General features: G+C 42.4%; 1 protein-coding gene across 1 annotated transcript in view; it reads right to left on the bottom strand.

Annotated features, from left to right (window-relative positions):
• mmut (methylmalonyl CoA mutase) overlaps nt 1-19,991 on the bottom strand; it is a 52,316-nt gene that overhangs the window by 12,132 nt on the left and 20,193 nt on the right. The window contains exons 9-11 of the mRNA XM_023973973.3: nt 15,008-15,123; nt 8,543-8,674; nt 4,677-4,824 (exon numbers count right to left, since the gene is read on the bottom strand). Coding sequence (XP_023829741.1) covers nt 4,677-4,824; nt 8,543-8,674; nt 15,008-15,123 — 396 coding nt within the window. The remainder of the gene's footprint in view (nt 1-4,676; nt 4,825-8,542; nt 8,675-15,007; nt 15,124-19,991) is intronic.

Below are 19,991 nucleotides of genomic sequence, written 5' to 3'. Positions count from 1 at the left end.
ACCAGTTATGTTTTTATCTGATTTATCTGAAACAATCACTTCAAAGGGCTCCTTTACTAGAGTACCCGCGCACATTCAACCAGTCGCAACATACTGTATTTCCAGCCTCTAAACTGTCTGTATGGTGAATGGAAAGAGACCTCTTTAACACAAAACACCAAAAAGTGGAATGGCATTTGGTGATTGTCATTAGGCCAGAATTTTTTGAGTTCACTGCTGCGAACGCGTCTCGATGTCATCCACTTATCTCTGCCTTGGCATTTTGAATTGTAGACCACCCGTTTTCAAGTCCATTTGCACATTTGTCATGCCTCTGACATTCGGTAATGATAAATAATTGTGAAATAGCCTACAGTTTACATGTTTGTTTTAATTATTGTGATAGGCTCATGTTTTACTGGTACGGCGTACCCCCGCTATTTATTTTGCCGGGACGCAGTACCGGACCGCCTTAATTTCACCCCTGGTCAGCATCTATTAGCTACGGAGCCTAACCATGCATATGCTCCTACAAATGTGATATCGGCAGCCATGCCATATGCAATACCGTGTGTAGATAATGAAGCAAAGAATATCAGCTAACGCCTGAATGTGCTAGCAGTCACCATTGCATAAGAGTTGCAGCCTAAAACACATGATAGAAGTAGTATGTAAGACATGAAGATAACAACATGCAAGCAGAAGATTAATAATAGGAGCTAATACACGATGACTATAATGAAGTGATCACTACAATTAGCATTCAAATAGCACTACAGCCTCAATTTACATGTAATGCTACTGCCTAACCCTAACCATAACTTGAAATCTGAGGAAGAACGGTTAGGGTTATCACCCTGGACCTTAGTGGGGAAGCCGAAGCTGTATAGCTGTGCGATGACCAATCAAGGCTCGCTACAGTTTCAACCGTGTTGCCTAACCCCGTTGATGCTAGCATTACCTAGCAGGCGGCGGGCTTGCTAAACACGCACATGGCGATAAGCTGTTGGCGATCAAGCGGACATTGCCTCTAATGGGAACGTCTGTTTTGAGAGTTTATTTCCAATATCAAGGCTTATTCTGTTAATCTACGGCGTCTATTTCTCTCGTTATCAGGTAATTTATTATTTACTCATGGCTTACCGGCAGATACCGTTAAGACATAAACCTTCCGCTCAAGTAGACTATTTTTTTAGGCCTAGGTTTTAGATTATCATGTCACTCTCACTGCACGCTCCTGCTGAGCAGTTTTAGTAGGTCATTAGGCTATTTAGATAGCGACGTAACCACCTGTACTAACGTTTAGTTGAGGTTTTGGGAGGGGTTTGTTAGTAATACCGTCTGTATGTTGTTTTATGCCATGTGATGGTGTGTCATGGCTGAGCTGTGCCACTCTGCAGCAGTCTACTGTCCGCTCTTCTCTCTGTACAATGTCTTCTGTTATATAACCACGTATACCGTTTCTATTCCAATTTCAGTCAGGCAAATGCAGCCTTTCTTATCATGGTTTCGATAGCAGGGATTCAATTCATATCGGGTGTCAGGACCCTTTGGCGTGCAGTCTGCTCAGGAATCCATCTGTCCGCCTTCTTTTCATGGACTACGGAGAAGCAACCAGCATGCATATCAAAGAGTATCTCTCCTCACTCAGTAGCACAAGTTTGAGTTCACGTTAAGGCAACAGTGTTGAGGTTACATTACGCTTTCCAGAGGTGGTCCGTATGATGGCTTTAGGGGTTCTTCAGTCTGAATAAGCTCAATGTTCCTTCCCTTTAATCTTGCATGATCTCTTATGTTCTGTTTGCATTATGGACACTCACATGCTATCTGTACTCTCATACACTCCAAGATGAAAGAATTAGCATGGAACATCAGTCATCTTCACCAGAACAAATACTGCTTTGTCCTCTCGTTCATGTTATGCTACCTGCATGCTGAGCAGCACATGGCAAACCTTTGTTCAACATTGATGCTGGCAACCAATGACAAGATACTGGAATTCATCACGGCTCTGATTCCTTCGTCAGCGCTGCGAGCTAGTTACGAGCTATGAGCGACCCAATTCCGCTGCTACTGCTTCTCAATCGTTCCCAACTTCACCATCAAGATCATGGATCGTGGAGCCTACATGAGTTCCTGCATTATTGCCATATGGCAGTATTGCAGTATGATCATAATTCGGGTCAGTCCTGTAGTCCAGTTGCTACGTTGCATAGGTAGAATATCCTCATATACCAAGATTACAACTCATCCCTGCTTCAGCGAAGTCCCCGGTGGTGCATCTATTGTAGGCGGTTGGCTAGGTAATGGCCAGCGGGTTCATACGATTTAAGGTTGCCTAATTAGATCGGTAGAATATTTCCCCATGTACCAAGATGACAGCTCATCTTGCCTCAGAGTGTACCCGGCGGTGCATCGTGTTAGAAATAGATATACTGCTGCATTAGCTCATGCTAGTCATAGTTAGTATTCACACATAGGCCTAGTAGACAATCCCGTAACGGTAGAATTCCTTCACTGGTCTATTGAGAGCTCCTAACGGCGATGAATTTACCTGCCAGTACCATGCCTCATTAAGTTTGCTAAGATGGCGTCAGCCGTGGTGAATAGCCTACAGGTTGCCGTCTTTGCTGGCTACTTGATATAAGTACATTGCATATAGCTACAGGTGGTTGGCTGACTCATATTGCTTAGGGTTGCTTGTTAAATAAGGAGATCATGTAGACCCACCAGATGATCACCCATTTAGTTTCAGCGAAAGCACCCAGCGGTGCGTCTCCAGGGCGGCTGGGTTCGTACCGCTTACAGTTACTAGTTGGATAAGTAGAATATTCTCATATACCAAGATGACAGCTCATCTTGCCTCAAGCGAGGGTACCCGGCGGTGGGTCATACGAGAAATATAAAGCATACGTTGCACAGCTCATGCTACAAGACTGTATACTATGGTTAATATTCACACATACAGTCTTGCACTGGTAGAATGACTTTAGCTGGTCTATTTAATCATATCTAAACAGCGCTTTCTGCCGTAGCTACACATCTGTCGTATGGTTCTGCTGTTTTGGGGGACTGGTATAGCTTACTGCGCTCAATGCTTGTAGGTAATGTTATATATTAACGCTTTGCTTGAGCAGTGAGCTGCCCTGAAGGAGCACAGCCTATATCGGTTAATTGACCACAAAGCAACATTTTGCAAGGGCCATCTCAGTCTTTGGACTTGCACCCCATTGAAAACCTGTGGTTTGAATTAAAGAGGGCAGTCCATATCAAGGAATCTCTAGAAAGATTCTGTATGGAGGAATGGTTTGAAGATCCCTCCCAACGAGTTCTCCAATGTGCAACAGTATTTAAAACAGGGGTGCCAATAAATTTGACCGCTATCTTTGGGGGGGAAAATGTATTTCTTGTTTAACAAAATCTCTATCTGAGCAATTGTATTAGTATAAAACAATATAATTCCCCAATGTTTTTGAGCATACAATATAGCTCAGTATTTGTATTATTCATTTGTAGTCTTTTTGGCTCATCTTTATCAAGGGTGCCAATAATTATGAACCTGACTGTATGCGAGACTGAATGTTCCCATAACACGGGAAACTGTTGAGCGTGAAAAACCCATCAGCGTTGCAGCTCGAGCTGCAACCGGTGCGCCTGGCTTCTACTACCATACCCCGTTCAACGGCACGTAAACATTTCGTCTTACCCATTCACCCTCTGAATTGCACACATACACAAGCCATGTCTCAATTGTCTCAAGGTTTAAAAATCCTTCTTTAACCTGTCTCCTCTCCTTAACAAGTGACATTAATAAGGGATCATAGCTTTCACCTGGATCCACCTGGTCAGTCTATGTCATGGAAAGTGTATGTTCTATAGGCTTTTAATCAATACAACGTCACAATACGGTGCAGTGTTTCGATTTGGCCGCTGGAGGGCAAGGAGACCCCCAGCTCCACTAAACCACAGACAACTATGTGCCGTTTTTATCATCTCATCACCTCTTAAAGAGCATAGTCAGAACTACACATTTCAGATTATTCTACATGCTCTATCATCAGAGTTATGCAGCAAGTCACTGCAGGCTTTTCATGATCAGTAAACTTCAATTGATCGTGTCATTTCAGATACGTGAGGGTAGCCTATCCATTTGGCATGTAGCTAGCTAAGCAAACAACGTTTGCAGCTCACATAACTGCTGTCAAACTCCACACAGTTGTCACTGACTAGTTGGATAGTCATTTCCCACCGAGCAAACAATTTAGGTACTTAAAGCATTCTTAGAATTTCTTTTTCTTTTTTAAATCAGGTTTTGGCTTGGCAGACCTTATTTCTTTATTGACATGTCAATAAAACTCATGAATGTAACTACTTGGCAAATGTTATGTTCTACTTGTAGCCCTGGTTGTCTTGAAGATAAAATGGTTAAACACTTCAATGTGAGACTAAATATGAGGGCAGGGCAAGCAGATGAATGAAAGTAGTGAATTTCATGTTGTTTCAGATTCAGGGATTGGCTGGGACGTTTTAACAAGACTGGAGTGTCTCTCTAACTATCCTCGCTAGGAGAATGACGAGGGGAGAGTGGTGAAACGTAGTGAACTGGCCGGTATGCAGCTTTGATGTTTGCCATGCCCATGTAGGGAAAATACTCTTGAGTTTCTCTTCAAGTCCAGTAGCTAGCCAACTAAGCTTACCTGGAAGAGCGGTCCAATGTCAACGTCAAATCCCAGGTCAGCGAATCCCGTAGCGATGACCTTTGCCCCCCTGTCATGGCCGTCCTGGCCCATCTTGGCCACCAGCAGACGAGGGTTCCTGCCCTCATGCTTCTTAAATTCCACCACCCTGGGAGAAGATTAATAAGTCATATCAATAGTTATTAATAATTAAGTGTTTCATTGTACACAACCACCTTGAACACTCAATAGAGGACAGGGAAGGAGAGGTCATATTAGGGACTGTAGTGATGGCTGGGTAGTATTCATTAGACACCAAACAGAAGAAAACTAACTGAAAAAAGGAAGGACTACCGTAACTTGTCCAAAAATAAACATATTTTTGTTTTCCGTTGCAAAATGCTTTGGTATGGTGTGCTCTAATGAACACAACCTGTATGTGTAGTGGTCAGTCTAGCATAAAAGGGCTCAGATGGATGGATGCTACTGTACAAATGGGTGTTGATGAGGTCAGTTACCTTTGCTTTGAATAATGCACTATATAAATGCAAATTATTGCATTGGTGTATTTGCCAGCAAAGAGCTTCGATTTTCTTCTTAAACTCCACAACCCTGTTCAGAAATGTGTAATACACTGCTCAAAAAAATAAAGGGAACACTTAAACAACACAATGTAACTCCAAGTCAATCACACTTCTGTGAAATCAAACTGTCCACTTAGGAAGCAACACTGATTGACAATAAATTTCACATGCTGTTGTGCAAATGGAATAGACAACAGGTGGAAATTATAGGCAATTAGCAAGACACCCCCAATAAGAGTGGTTCTGCAGGTGGTGACCACAGACTACTTCTCAGTTCCTATGCTTCCTGGCTGATGTTTGGTCACTTTTGAATGCTGGCGGTGCTTTCACTCTAGTGGTAGCATGAGACGGAGTCTACAACCCACACAAGTGGCTCAGGTAGTGCAGCTCATCCAGGATGGCACATCAATGCGAGCTGTGGCAAGAAGGTTTGCTGTGTCTGTCAGCGTAGTGTCCAGAGCATGGAGGCGCTACCAGGAGACAGGCCAGTACATCAGGAGACGTGGAGGAGGCCGTAGGAGGCAACAACCCAGCAGCAGGACCGCTACCTCCGCCTTTGTGCAAGGAGGAGCAGGAGGAGCACTCCAGAGCCCTGCAAAATGACCTCCAGCAGGCCACAAATGTGCATGTGTCTGCTCAAACGGTCAGAAACAGACTCCATGAGGGTGGTATGAGGGACCGACGGGCCCGACGTCCACAGGTGGGGGTTGTGCTTACAGCCCAACACTGTGCAGGACGTTTGGCATTTGCCAGAGAACACCAAGATTGGCAAATTCGCCACTGGCGCCCTGTGCTCTTCACAGACGAAAGCAGGTTCAAACTGAGCACATGTGACAGACGTGACAGAGTCTGGAGACGCCGTGGAGACGTTCTGCTGCCTGCAACATCCTCCAGCATGACCGGTTTGGCGGTGGGTCAGTCATGGTGTGGGTGGCATTTCTTTGGGGGCCGTACAGCCCTCCATGTGCTCGCCAGAGGTAGCCTGACTGCCATTAGGTACCGAGATGAGATCCTCAGACCCCTTGTGAGACCATATGCTGGTCCGGTTGGCCCTGGGTTCCTCCTAATGCAAGACAATGCTAGACCTCATGTGGCTGGAGTGTGTCAGCAGTTCCTGCAAGAGGAAGGCATTGATGCTATGGACTGGCCCGCCCGTTCCCCAGACCTGAATCCAATGAGCACATCTGACATCATGTCTCGCTCCATCCACCAACCCCACGTTGCACCACAGACTGTCCAGGAGTTGGCGGATGCTTTAGTCCAGGTCTGGAGGAGATCCCTCAGGAGACCATCCGCCACCTCATCAGGAGCATGCCCAGGCATTGTAGGGAGGTCATACAGGCACGTGGCCACACACACTACTGAGCCTCATTTTGACTTGTTTTAAGGACATTACATCAAAGTTGGATACAGCTGTAGTGTGGTTTTCCACTTTAATTTTGAGTGTGACTCCAAATCCAGACCTCCATGGGTTGATCAATTTGATTTCCATTGATAATTTTTGTGTGATTTTGTTGTCAGCACATTCAACTATGTAAAGAAAAAAGTATTTAATAAGAATATTTCATTTATTCAGATCTAGGATGTGTTATTTTAGTGTTCCCTTTATTTTTTTGGGCAGTGTATTATTAAAGTTTAGGTCTTGAAAGGCTCTAGACAAATTAAATGTATTGTAATTCCAGACACAACAGCAGCAATAGTGACTTGATGGGGGAGAAAGTTGAAAACCCTGAGCACAAACAATCCCATAGAAGGTTCAACAAGGGCCTTCAAACATCTTCTCCATGCGCATTGCTGAAGAGTAGAAGCATGCCAATCACTTTGGCTTCCCAAGGGGACAACCATCTAGCCTGGTTAAGCCAGACTGAATGCTGCGTCCCTTGACAACAAACCTGATTTAGGCTCTATGAGAGGAAAAGCTTAGTATAGACTCATAGGAATCCTGCTGTAGCTGAACTGTTCTGCAGATCGATCAGATCGAGTCAAGAGGTGGCAGTCAGCTTACTGGGAAGGAAAAGGCAGACAAGTAGAGTGACTGGTTCAAATCCCAGGACAGGCACACAGTGGGATGAGCAAGTGGAAGGTTGCTGGTGTCAAAGCCATTCTGCCCTTGTGTGTGTGTGTGTGTGTGTGATATTACTGATGATACTATCGAGTATGATTGACAGCTATCGTCGATGGTGACGACCTCATGATGGGACAAACGATACCTAACCTATTTCAACTTGACCGCCGCCCCGCAGTAAAGAGCCGAGACAGGCAGCGCAAAGCAGGGCAGTGCATGGATGACATTCCGAGTCAGGCTATAACAAATATGGATATAGTTATTTCAATAAATATGATGTATTTACAGAATGCAAGATAACTATGTAGACAGAGTTTCACCAAAGCAGCACAAAATGTTAGATCAGAAAATGTTTTTGTTTTGCAAGGGCCAAAAGTCGAGGTAGATTGTTATAGCGGACATTTATTATTTTAAAAGCTACATTTTAGATTTTCTCTCAATTTGATATGAACATGACTTGACACAGCTTTATTTTGAATGTCAAATATTTCAGGCCACAAAAAGTGAAATTCAGCAAACAATGCCAAGATGGAAAAATCAAATGAGAAGTAAAAAAAACTTAGGCTACAGCTGAGCAAAGCTTATGAAAGAAAGGATGCATAGCCAATAGTCGGCTTACAGGCCTATTTCCATATTATTCGAACAATGTGCAACCTACCTACAACGCATAGTAAGCCCTGGCCTAATAAGAGGAGGATGAGGCAAAAATGCAAATCAGTATATAATTATCCAGTTCTAAGGACAGCAGAGTTGCTTGCTCTGCAGCCCATGATGATTAACAAACCATTACCCGATGTTGACTTTGTGTCACTCGCACTTCTGCAAACACAGACACACAGATAGGCTTAGGCTACACATCTCTTTCGTGTCACATCTCCAATAGAGTAGAATAGTCTACTAGAAAATATTTGGCTCCACTATCTTGTGTCAATGTTCCGATTCCTCTCATCCCTCCCGTAACATGCGAGTGATCGCTAGCAGTGGGTTTTTTTCTCCCTTTTTAAAAATTATTATTGGCCACTAGGAGGCGAAAACATCTTCTGCCATAAGTGCAGAATTTTGATAGGACAAAAGCTGATATTGCCCAATCATATTTCAATATGTTTTGTGTTATTCAATATTGCTACAAACCCTAGTGTGCTATCTCAGGGGGTTGAAAACAGAGCAGAGAAGATATTCTACATTCTAACAGATTAAGTACAACAGAGAATCAAGTACTATTTTCTTTCTGCTCTTACCGGTTGTGCGTTGTGGAGATCTCCTCATGCTCTCCGAACTCGCTGCGGTAGGCTCCACTCACCATCCTGGTGCTGGCTTTATGTTCCCCAAACACAGCCTTCATGGCATCCGTGATCTCCCCTACAGAACATCTGGGGAATGCACAACAACAACACTTCTATTTTAATAAAAAAAACAGCAGGGTTTCACAACGCTCTCCTTCAATACCAGTTCAGCTTACTTTATTTATTTAAATCAGGATTGTCTATTCCGTAACAACTGCATTGCACTGATCGCCAGGGAGTCCTGGGTTCAAAGAAAAATGCTGTTATGTATTTATTAGGTGATTGTTTATGTCAGTGTTTCCCAAACCACTGCACTGAGGCTAGGTAACACTGTCACCACCGATAAATCCACGATAATCGAGAATTTCAATAAGCATTTCTCTACAGCTGGCCATGCTTTCCTCCTGGCTACCCCAACCCCGGCCAACAGCTCCGCACCCCTCGCAGCTACTTGCACAAGCCTCCTCAGCTTCTCCTTCACCCAAATCCAGATAGCAGATGTTCTGAAAGAGCTGCAAAACCTGGACCCGTACAAATCAGCTGGGCTAGACAATCTGGACCCTCTCTTTCTAAAATTATCCGCCGCCATTGTTGCAACCCCTATTACCAGTCTGTTCAACCTCTCTTTCGTATCGTTCGAGATCCCTAAAGATTGGAAAACTGCCGCGGTCATCCGCGGTGACACTCTAGACCCAAACTGTTATAGACCTATATCCATCCTGCCCTGCCTTTCTAAAGTCTTCGAAAGCCAAGTTAATAAACAGATCACTGACCATTTCGAATCCCACCGTACCTTCTCCTCTGTGCAATCCGGTTTCCAAACTGGTCATGGGTGCACCTCAGCCACGCTCAAGGTACAAAACGATATCATAACCGCCATCAATAGAAGATTGTACTGTGCAGCCGTCTTCATCGACCTGGCCAAGGCATTCAACTCTGTCAATCACTGCATTCTTATCGGCAGACTCAACAGCCTTGGTTTCTCAAATGACTGCCTCGCCTGGTTCACCAACTACTTCTCAGACAGAGTTCAGTGTGTCAAATCGGAGGGCATGTTGTCCGGACCTCTGGCGGTCTCTATGGGGGTACCACAGGGTTCAATTCTTGGTTTGACTCTTTTCTCTGTATATATCAACGATGTCGCTCTTGCTGCGGGGGATTCTCTGATCCACCTCTACGCAGACAACACCATTCTGTATACATCTGGCCCTTCTTTGGACACTGTGTTAACAAACCTCCAAACGAGCTTCAATGCCATACAACACTCCTTCCGTGGCCTCCAACTGCTCTTAAACGCTAGTAAAACTAAATGCATGCTTTTCAACCGTTCGCTGCCGCACCCGCCCGCCCGACTAGCATCACTACTCTGGACAGTTCTGACTAGGAATATGTGGACAACTACAAATACCTAGGTGTCTGACTAGACTGTAAACTCTCCTTCCAGACTCATATTAAACATCTCCAATCCAAAATTAAATCTAGAAACGGCTATTCTATTTCGTAACAAAGCCTCCTTCACTGACGCGCCAAACATACCCTGTAAAACTGACTATCTACCGATCCTCGACTTCGGAGATATCATTTACAAAATAGCCTCAAACACTCTACTCAGCAAACTGGATGCAGTCTATCACGGTGCCATCTGTTTTGTCACCAAAGCCCAATATACCTCCCACCACTGCAACCTGTATGCTCTAGTCGGCTGGCCCTCGCTACATATTCGTCGCCAGACCCACTGGCTCCAAGTCCAAGTCTTTGCTAGGTAAAGCTCCACCTTATCTCAGCTCACTGGTCACGATAACAACACCACCCGTAGCACGCGCTCCAGCAGGTATATCTCACTGGTCATCCCCAAAGCCAACACCTCCTTTGACCACCTTTCCTTCCAGTTCTCTGCTGCCAATGACTGGAACGAATTGCAAAAATCGCTGAATGGAGACTTATATTTCCATCACTAACTTTAAACATCAGCTATCCGAGCAGCTCACAGATCGCTGCAGCTGGAAATAGCCCATCCAATCTACCTACCTCATCCCCATAATGTTTTTAATTTACTTTTCTGCTCTTTTGCACACCAGTATTTGTCTACTGCACATCATCATCTGCACATCTATCACTCCAGTGTTKATTTGCTAAATTGTAATTTCTTGCTACTATGGCCTATTTATTGCCTTACCTCCTCACGCCATTTGCACACACTGTATATAGACTTTTCTTTTTTCTATTGTGTTATTGACTGTACGCTTGTTTATTCCATGTGTAACTCTGTGTTGTTGTTTCTGTCGCACTGCTTTGCTTTATCTTGGCCAGGACACAGTTGTAAATGAGAACTTGTTCTCAACTAGCCTACCTGGTTAAATAAAGGTGAAATATATATWTTTTTTTTTTCAATTAAAAACCTTTCCTCTCCTAGAGACCTTCCTGTCAGTTCATCTTATTTGAGTTAATCCAGAACTAGCCCACCGGAGTCAAGTATTCAAAGGCTCTGTGATTGATTACCAGTAGAAGACAAGTGGAAGCAGGTGTGCTTGTGCTGAATGGATCAAATAAGAGGAACTGGCTGGTGGGATGCCTACTAGAGGAGAGAAACAATCACCTGAAAAGAAAAACATGTATTCTTTGAATACGTACTGTATAATCATGTTGTTATACCCTACTGAACATCTGCGGGATAAATAACACTACTGCCGTGCACTACATAGGCAATATGTGGCAATTTCACTCCATTTTTACTCCATCTCTCCTTCAACTTTACCCCATGTCTCCTTTGATTTCATATACTGTACAGTCCTTATCATTTTTAATTGCGTGTATAATCAAGTATGCAATTGCTGCTGAATTAAATGGTTTGCCAGTCCTATAAAGTGCACTACAAGTAAGTCTTACCACCATCTGTTATGTCTTTACTTTTCCATCTGTTTTACAGCTTGATTTTACAGGTGGCTACACTCGCAGGACGCCATACATGTGTAACCGAGTTCATCTTCAGTGTGGTCACATAGTAGCCCACTTCACTAGATATTGTGCAGTGGCTATTGCTTTACATAGCCACATAGACCTACACTACACTAAACCCGTATTGTGCAGTGTTTATAACTACACATTAGTGTGGGGGGGGGGGGGGGGTCTGGATCAAAAAGTGTGGGAGTGGCGGGGCTCTGTCGGCCCGGCTGAATTTCCGAGATTATTTTAGAGGCCCCAACCCAAATTTTACACTGAATGTGTTTTTTCCATCCCAAAAAATTATTTTTAATTTTTAAAATAAAATTATAGGCGGCCCACCCACGGATTTCAATGGCTGAAACACTCCTGCACATTGTGCTATGACTATTCCTTTTCATAGCCACATACTAACAGTAATACTGTTGCTTTAAAACCAACTGGTGTTTTTAATGTTCTTACGGTGTTCTGTTGGTATGTTTATTCTTCAGTTTATTCTTCTTTAAAAGGCAGTTATTAACAAAATGTACAACTGTTGCCATCATCGTTATCATTGTTTACACTACAGAGCATCTTTGTCTGTCTGGCTGTAGAGAATGGTCATATGGTCTGTTAAAATGGCATCTGTCCCTATTCTAGCCATTCCTTTACCACATACATAACTTTAAAACCAGAAGTGTTTAAATCATGTGATGCCAAGTGATTTGGGAAAATCTCAACAAACTAACAGGGAGAGGAGCTGAAAAGTACAAAAAAACATCCTGAATTAAAGGTTAATGGGAATTCTAATTCAGGACTCCGATTTCATATCCACTACCTTTAACAAGGGCAGAGAACTGATCAAATATTTTCAACGAAGACCACAGTTCTCAATCCCATAGATAATAATAAACCAATATTCAGAATTCTTGAAATCTCCGCGTCAGCAGTGGACAGTATTATTAGCTTCTTCAGGAGCTCTACAACAAAAGACGTATTTGGTCTAGACACTGTATTCTTGAAGAGACAAAAATATTATCTGATTGCCCCTATTGTACATCTAGTTAATCTGTCCATCAAATATGGGTTCTTCACCAATGCTTGGAAGTCTGCTGCAGTGATACCCGTTTTAATTTCTGGTGACCCTACACTGGTGGAAAATTACCGACCTATAAGCATTCTTCCAGTGCTATCAAACGTAGCTGAAAGATGCGTGGCTGATCATCTGACTGATCCCCTCATTCAGGGAAACTCCATACATCAAATGCAATTTGGATTCAGAACTAACCATTCTACCGAAACAGCCAATTGCTATTTTCTGGAGTGCATTAAATCTAAACTGGACATAGGTGGTGAAGTCGCTGCAGTCTTTTTGGATCTTAAAAAGGCCTTTGATACTGTGAATCATGAGGTCCTCTTATCCAAACTATCCTCCCTTAATGTGTCCACTGAAGTCATTGTTGGATGTATTCCTATCTGACGTCAAAGGGTGCGTTTGGGGGACACTCAGTCGGCCACTCTTTACAATAACATTGGGGTCCCACAAGGGTCAATATTAGGTCCCCTTCTGTTTACCATCTATATGAATGATCTCCCACATGCTTGCCCACAAGTTAACATGCAGATGTATGCAGACGATACAGTTCTGTATGTACACTCACAAATAGACAACTAGTTGTTAACAAGTTCACTGAAGCTATCGTACATGTTTCTAAATGGATGACTAATTCTTGCCTGCATTTAAATATCGACAAGACTGTTTGTATGTACTTCTCTAAGAAATCCATTGATTGTTCCCAAAGAGCTGTTCTTGTTAAATGGAGAGAATCTGAAAGTTGTGTCTAACTTCAGGTCTAATCTCGGCGTCATTTTGGACTCCAACTTGACATTTAAGAAATATGTGAAGAAGGTGGTTAACACGGTTAAGTTTGGATTATCCAACTTTAAGTTTATAAGACCTTACCTTCCTCTGGAGGCCACCAAACTATATATGCATGCTATGATCTTCTCACATTGGAGATATTGCCTCACATGCTGGCCACAAGCAGGAGCTACTAGTCTGAAACCAATTGAATCACTCTACAAACAAACACTTGACATTTTTGATAACAAACCAAAACAGTTACCACCATTGTCATATAATTTACAAACGTAATTGATTTCGTCTGGACAGCTTTAAGCAGTATGTAGATGAAAGCCTTGTCTTTAAGGTCCTGCATGGTCTTGCCCCTCCACCTCTATGCCGGCATATCATGCTCAAAGAATGTAACTCCAGGATAACAAGGGCAGTAACTATAGGGGAATGCGTTGTCCCTTTTCGACACAGTAAATTCGGTCAATCGGCCTTCTCTGTTAGAGATATAATATACTGTAATGCAAAGCCCATGGACTTGAGAAGCTGCACTGATTATTGTACTTTTACATTGAATTTGAAAACATGGCTCAAATCTATCCAAACCTGTAGACATGAGTTATCTGTGGTTCCTCATATGTAAGACAACAGTTGATGATAGTGTTGTTGTTGTTAGAATTATATATTACTGGATGTAATGCATTTGTATTTTGTATTGTTTTAGTGAGTATTTGTATAGTGGCTGCCCAGGGACTACTGGTAAAAATTATATTTTGGCTAACCCCGGCACATTTACATGGATGTTGCATTATTGTAATATTGATGTTGATTAATGTGTATTGTTTCCTATAAATAAATAAATAAATACATGTTATGCAACAGAGTGTATTTGTAGGGAGGGATATGTGGTCATTCACAAGACCTTTGTTACTTGTGTAGATTCATTTAATTTTACTCAGCTAGTTGGAGGAATTGCTTGTATGTTCCCATTTTGTTTATAACGACTAGCCAATCAATAGTATTTCATGTATGAGCAAACCAAATTTCCTTCTAGGGTAATAACATTTTGGTATTATTTATATTGACATTTCAGTCAACTTAGCAGACGCTCCTAACCAGAGTGACTTACATTCAACTAGACTAAATTTAGGAGGAAAAACAACCACATACAAGTATCACAGTCATGGGGCCTAAGCAAGATTTGTTTGGTTTTTGGTTCATGCAATTCTACTCATTTTGCCATTGGGTGAAGAGGCATTTTAGCAGTTTTAAAGCTTATTTTGTGAAATTCTACACATTTTGCAATGATATCTGAGTGAGAGTGACTAACAAAGTCAATGGGGGCCCCTTGCAGGTCAGGGCCCGTGGGCACGGGCCCTTCATGCCCGGTCGGCAATTCCGCCATGCTTACTACAAGTTTAGATAGCTGACTCAACTAATTTACCAATCTAAAAACATTTAGAGTGACAATTGAGTGACTGTCATTGACTGACATAACAAAAGGAAAACTGCTGAAGTACAACCAAATTTTCGAAACCGCACCTTGTGTATTCTACTATTCTAACTCTCAACAGCAAGTCAAGTTTCCTTCAAAAGTGACAATGAGCCCAGGGTTGCTGACCATAGGACTAGCGAGGGTAGTTTCTCACCTGGCTCTAGCAGCCTCCACAGCCAGCCCCAGCAAGTTCCCCTCCTTGGTACGAGCACACTCCTCTATGGCCGCCAGACACCTCTTCGCCACCTCAGCATCACGACTCGCCCTCACCTGAAGGAGACACACAGACTTGATATACGTACGTATAAAACAATATCTTCACTCACGTATTCCTTTTAGCTCCGAGTGAAGCAAATAGCCTCAACAGTGAATCTCCAGCGAACCCTAATATGTTCTAATTATATTTCTACGAGCTTTTCATTGTATTGATATAATGACATTGTCTACATTGCAGTTTAGTGAGACCATAGACTGTTGTGCCTTAAATGGGGTCAGAATTGTCTTTTGCTTTGCTTAATATTGACAATTATGTATAACAGCCATAACACAACCCGGTTCCCAGTCCAAGGATATCCCTTTGCTTTGCTTCTCCACCTCTCAGTCTTGAACCCTTGATTTCGTAGAAACCATGTGTCAGAACGAGGGACGTTACATCGAACGAGACATTATTTTGAGAACAATGTTTGGCACCACACATGTTCTGGACAGGAAAATGGCCACTTACTCACAGCCTGGTGGTCCATCTCTGTTAAGTGCTTTAGCCTAGTTCTCTGCTGTGTTTGTCCACTGTCATGCATTGCCATGACAACAATAGTCCGAGGAGTTGGACAACGCGAATACAGACCAGACTAGGGCTTAAGAATGAGAAGCCAAACCAAAGTCAAACTCAATTGACAGGCTGCTACCAAGGCAGCTACTCTTCCTGGGGTCCAGCAAAAAGAAAGGCAGTTCATACAATTTTAAATACATTACAATACAATCACAGATTTCACAACACACTGTGTGCCCTCAGGCCTCTACTCCACCACTACCACATATCTACAGTACAAAATCCATGTGTACGTGTGTGTATAGTGCGTATGTTATCGTGTGTGTGTGTATGCATGTGTCTGTGCCTAGGTTTGTGTTGCTTCACTGTCCCCACTGTTTCATAAGGTGTTTTTTAATCTGTTTTTTAAATCTAATTTTACTGCTTGCATCAGTTACTTGATGTGGAATAGAGTTCCATGTAGTCATGGTTCTATGTAGTCCTGTGTGCCTCCGATAGTCTGTTCTGGACTTGCGGACTGTGAAGAGACCTCTTGTGGGTTGTGGCCCTGACAAGATTAGAATGACAACAATGTAAAACACACTATGACCGAGTGTGGTCTTAGTTCGATGGCATTTTAAATGACAAAATACAACCATTTACATGATAAATACAGGGATTAATTGTCACTACAAACTGGCAATGCCACTGCTTATCGAGCCCACAAGAGGGATCACTTTGACAGTGACTCACTACCCGGTAGCACAATGAAAAGCCAGAAATGTCATTAGGGTTTGAATAATTGCAGAAGTTGGCTTCAACTCCTCAAACTGAACATCAGCCAACCAAGCCATTGGACATTCAATTACATTAATGGGGAGTTGATGTGGTGACAAAATGGCAAATTCGTTTTGGTAGGTGAATTGGGCCATTTCACTAATGTTTCCATCCAGAGTGATATTGTTAAGATTTTAAATAAAAGTAATTTCATAAACTCTTCTCTCCATTTGCAGGCTTGTTTCGGGTTCAGCTGAGGACAGACTGGGTTTGAGCCCAGTTTGTCACTTGGTAATGAGTTTGTCTTTGTCTTTGTCTTTTCCAGTAGCAGTGATTGTGAGTGTGATTAGGACAACAGGGAATCAGGGGGGGGTGGGATGATGTCAGAAAGGCAGGAATTCCTGATTAATAAGTGAAAATCACTACCGGTAACTCAACCTTGACAGGGATGGGTTTTCACTCAGACTGCATTTGCCAAGCTAATAACCTTCGTAGAAATTCATTGGATCCTAAACCCAGTCAGACCTAGGATTCACTTATAGGGAGTCTGGAGAACGGACTAGCACACACACTAATTAAGAGATTTGATCACACAGGAAACACTTAACTATGCTTCATATTCAATATCTGTGACACACTGCCTGGAGTTTGATAAACAGCATTGGCACTTGGATTGGAACCAGTGCTATGGTCAAATTAGATGAAAATAGAGGTCTTTGGCCTACGAACTGCAGTGGTGGGTTTGGCGTTGAACAACAGAAGCATTTAAAGAAAAGTCCTTCATACGTATGGTAAAATATGGTGGTGGATTTTTGATGCTATGGGCCTATTTTATTTCCACTGGTCCTGGGGCCCTTGTTAAGGTCAACGGCATCATGAACTTTACCAAGTACCATGACATTTTAGCCAAAAACCTGGTTGCCTCTGCCAGGAGGCTGACACTTGACCGCAAGTGGATCTTCCAGCAAGACAATAACCACAAGCACTAATCAAAATCCACAAAGAAATGGTTAATTGATCATAAAATCAAAATTTTGTAATGGCCATCTCAGTCTCCAGACTTGAACCCCATTGAAAACTTGTGGTTTGAATTGAAGAGGGTAGTCCAGAAGAGCAGACGAAGAATATCAAGGATCTGGAAATATTCTGTATGGAGCAATGGTCTAAGATCTTTATTGGCATATGTATAAGTAATAATGTATAGTGCATTAGGAAAGTATTCAGACCCCTTGACTTTTTCCACATTTTGTTACGTTACAGGCTTATTCTAAAATGTATTAAAACATTTTTTAATCTACACACGTCAATCTAAACACAATAGCCCATAATGACAAAGCAACAACAACAAAAAAAGAATGAAATATGACATTTAAATAAGTTTTCAGCCCCTTAACGCTACTTTGTTGAAGCACCTTTGGCATCGATTACAGCCTAGAGTCTTGGCACACCTGTATTTGGGGAGTTTCTGCCATCCTCTCAAGCTCTGTCAGTTTGGATGGGAAGTGTCGCTGCACAGCTATTTTCAGGTCTCTCCAGAGATGTTCGATCGGGTTCAAGTCCGGACTCTGGCTGGGCCACTAAAGGACATTCAGAGACTTGCCCCTAAGCCACTCCTGAGTTGTCTTGGGTGTGTGCTTAGGGTTGTTATCCTGTTGGAAGGTTAACGTTTGCCCCAGTCTGAGGTCCTAAGTGCTCTGGAGCAGGTTTTCATCAAGGATCTCTGTACTTTTCTCCGGTCATCTTTCCTGACTAATCTCCCGGTCCCTGCCGCTGAAAAACATCCCACAGCATGATGCTGCCACCACCATGCTTCACCGTAGGGATGGTTCCAGGTTTCTTCCAGACATGACTTTTGGCATTCAGGCCAAAGAGTTCAATCTTGGTTTCATTAGACCAGAGAATCCTGTTTCTAATGGTTTGAGAGTCCTTTAGGTGCCTTTTGGCAAACTCCAAGCAGCCTGTCATGTGCCTTTTACTGAAAAGTGGCTTCCATCTGGCCACACCATCATAAAGGCCTGATTGGTGGAGTGCTGCAGAAGTGGTTGTCCTTCTGGAAGGTTCTCCTATCTCCACAGAGGAACTCTGGAGCTCTGTCAGAGGCGACCATCAGGTTCTTGGTCACCCTCCTGACCAAGGCCCTCCTCCCCCGATTGCTCAGTTTGGCGGGCGGACAGCTCTAGGAAGAGTCTTGGTGGTTCCAAACTTCTTCCACTTAAGAACGATGGAGGCCACTGTGTTCTTGGGGACCTTTAATGCTGCAGACATTTTTTGGTACCCTTCCCCAGATCTGTGCCTCGACACAATCCTGTCTCGGAGCTCTATTCCTTCGACCTCATGGCTTGGTTTTTGCTCTGACATTTACTGTCAACTGTGGGACCTTATACAGACTAAATTGTAAATTACTAAATTGTAAATTGTGTGCCTTTCCAAATCATGTTGAATTTACCACAGGTGGACTCCAATCAAGATGTAGAAACATCAAGGATCAATGGAAACAGGATGCACCTGAGCTCAATTTCAAGTCTCATAGCAAAGGTTCTGAATACTTATGTAAATAGGGTATTTCAGTTTTTTATTTGCAACACATTTGCAAAAATGTCAAAAAACCTGTTTGCGCTTTGTCATTATTGGGTATTGTGATGTCATTATGGGGTATTGTGATGTCATTATGGGGTATTGTGTGTAGATTGATGAGGATTTGTTTTCATTTAATCCATTTTAGAATAAAGCTGTAAAGTAACAACATTTGGGAAAAAGTCTGAAAAGGGGTCTGAATACTTTCCGAAGGCACTGTATGTGTGCGTGTAAGTCTGTAATGTCTGTATTAATGTTTTTAAATATATGTCAATTCTAAAGTATTTTTGTCTGTAATGTCTTTTTCATTGTGTCGGACTCCAGGAAGACTAGTGGTCACCACTGACATCGACCAATGAGGATTCCAATAAAATCTAAATCCCTCCCAATTTTTCTCCAATCTCATAAAACATTTTAGAAAAAGGCTCAGTGACGTTATCCTCCCAAGGGGAGTATTGAAAACAGGGGTGTCAATCTTTACTTGTTGAAATAAAATGTATTTCTCTGCGCAATTGTATTAGTATAAAATAATATAATTTCAATTTTTTGGGGGGGAGCATACAATATAGCTCAGTATTTGTATTATTTCTTTTACACAGTGTTTTTGTTCATCTTTATCAAAGTTGACAATAATTATCAACCTGACTGTAGCTCTATTCCAATGTTAAGTGACCTTCCAGGAGAGGCAGAGAGTGGCAGTAATTATACTGTGGCCCACGGCACTAGGTAAACAAATGTCTTCTTGTCAGTAAGCATCTACACACGATTGCCACTCACATTATCACACACATTAACTATCATCATTGCTGGCATGTGCACGAGGTGACACGGTTGGAAAAACATTGAACAGAATGATAAAACTTGATAAATGATAAACACTAGAAAATGTGAACGTCAAATGCTATTGAAATATGTCAAAACGATGAGCTCCCTGAACTGAATCCAACAGAGAGATAAAAAGATTTAAAAGAAAGATTTTTATTTTCCTTTAAAGACAAATTTTGACTTTCATATATTTTTTCCACTGAACTACTCGGAC

Source organism: Salvelinus sp. IW2-2015, linkage group LG28 (genome assembly GCF_002910315.2).
Source record: "Salvelinus sp. IW2-2015 linkage group LG28, ASM291031v2, whole genome shotgun sequence".
Taxonomy (NCBI): Eukaryota; Metazoa; Chordata; class Actinopteri; order Salmoniformes; family Salmonidae; genus Salvelinus; species Salvelinus sp. IW2-2015.
The sequence above is the reverse complement of the archived record's forward strand: the minus strand, read 5'-3'. Positions and strand labels throughout refer to the sequence as shown.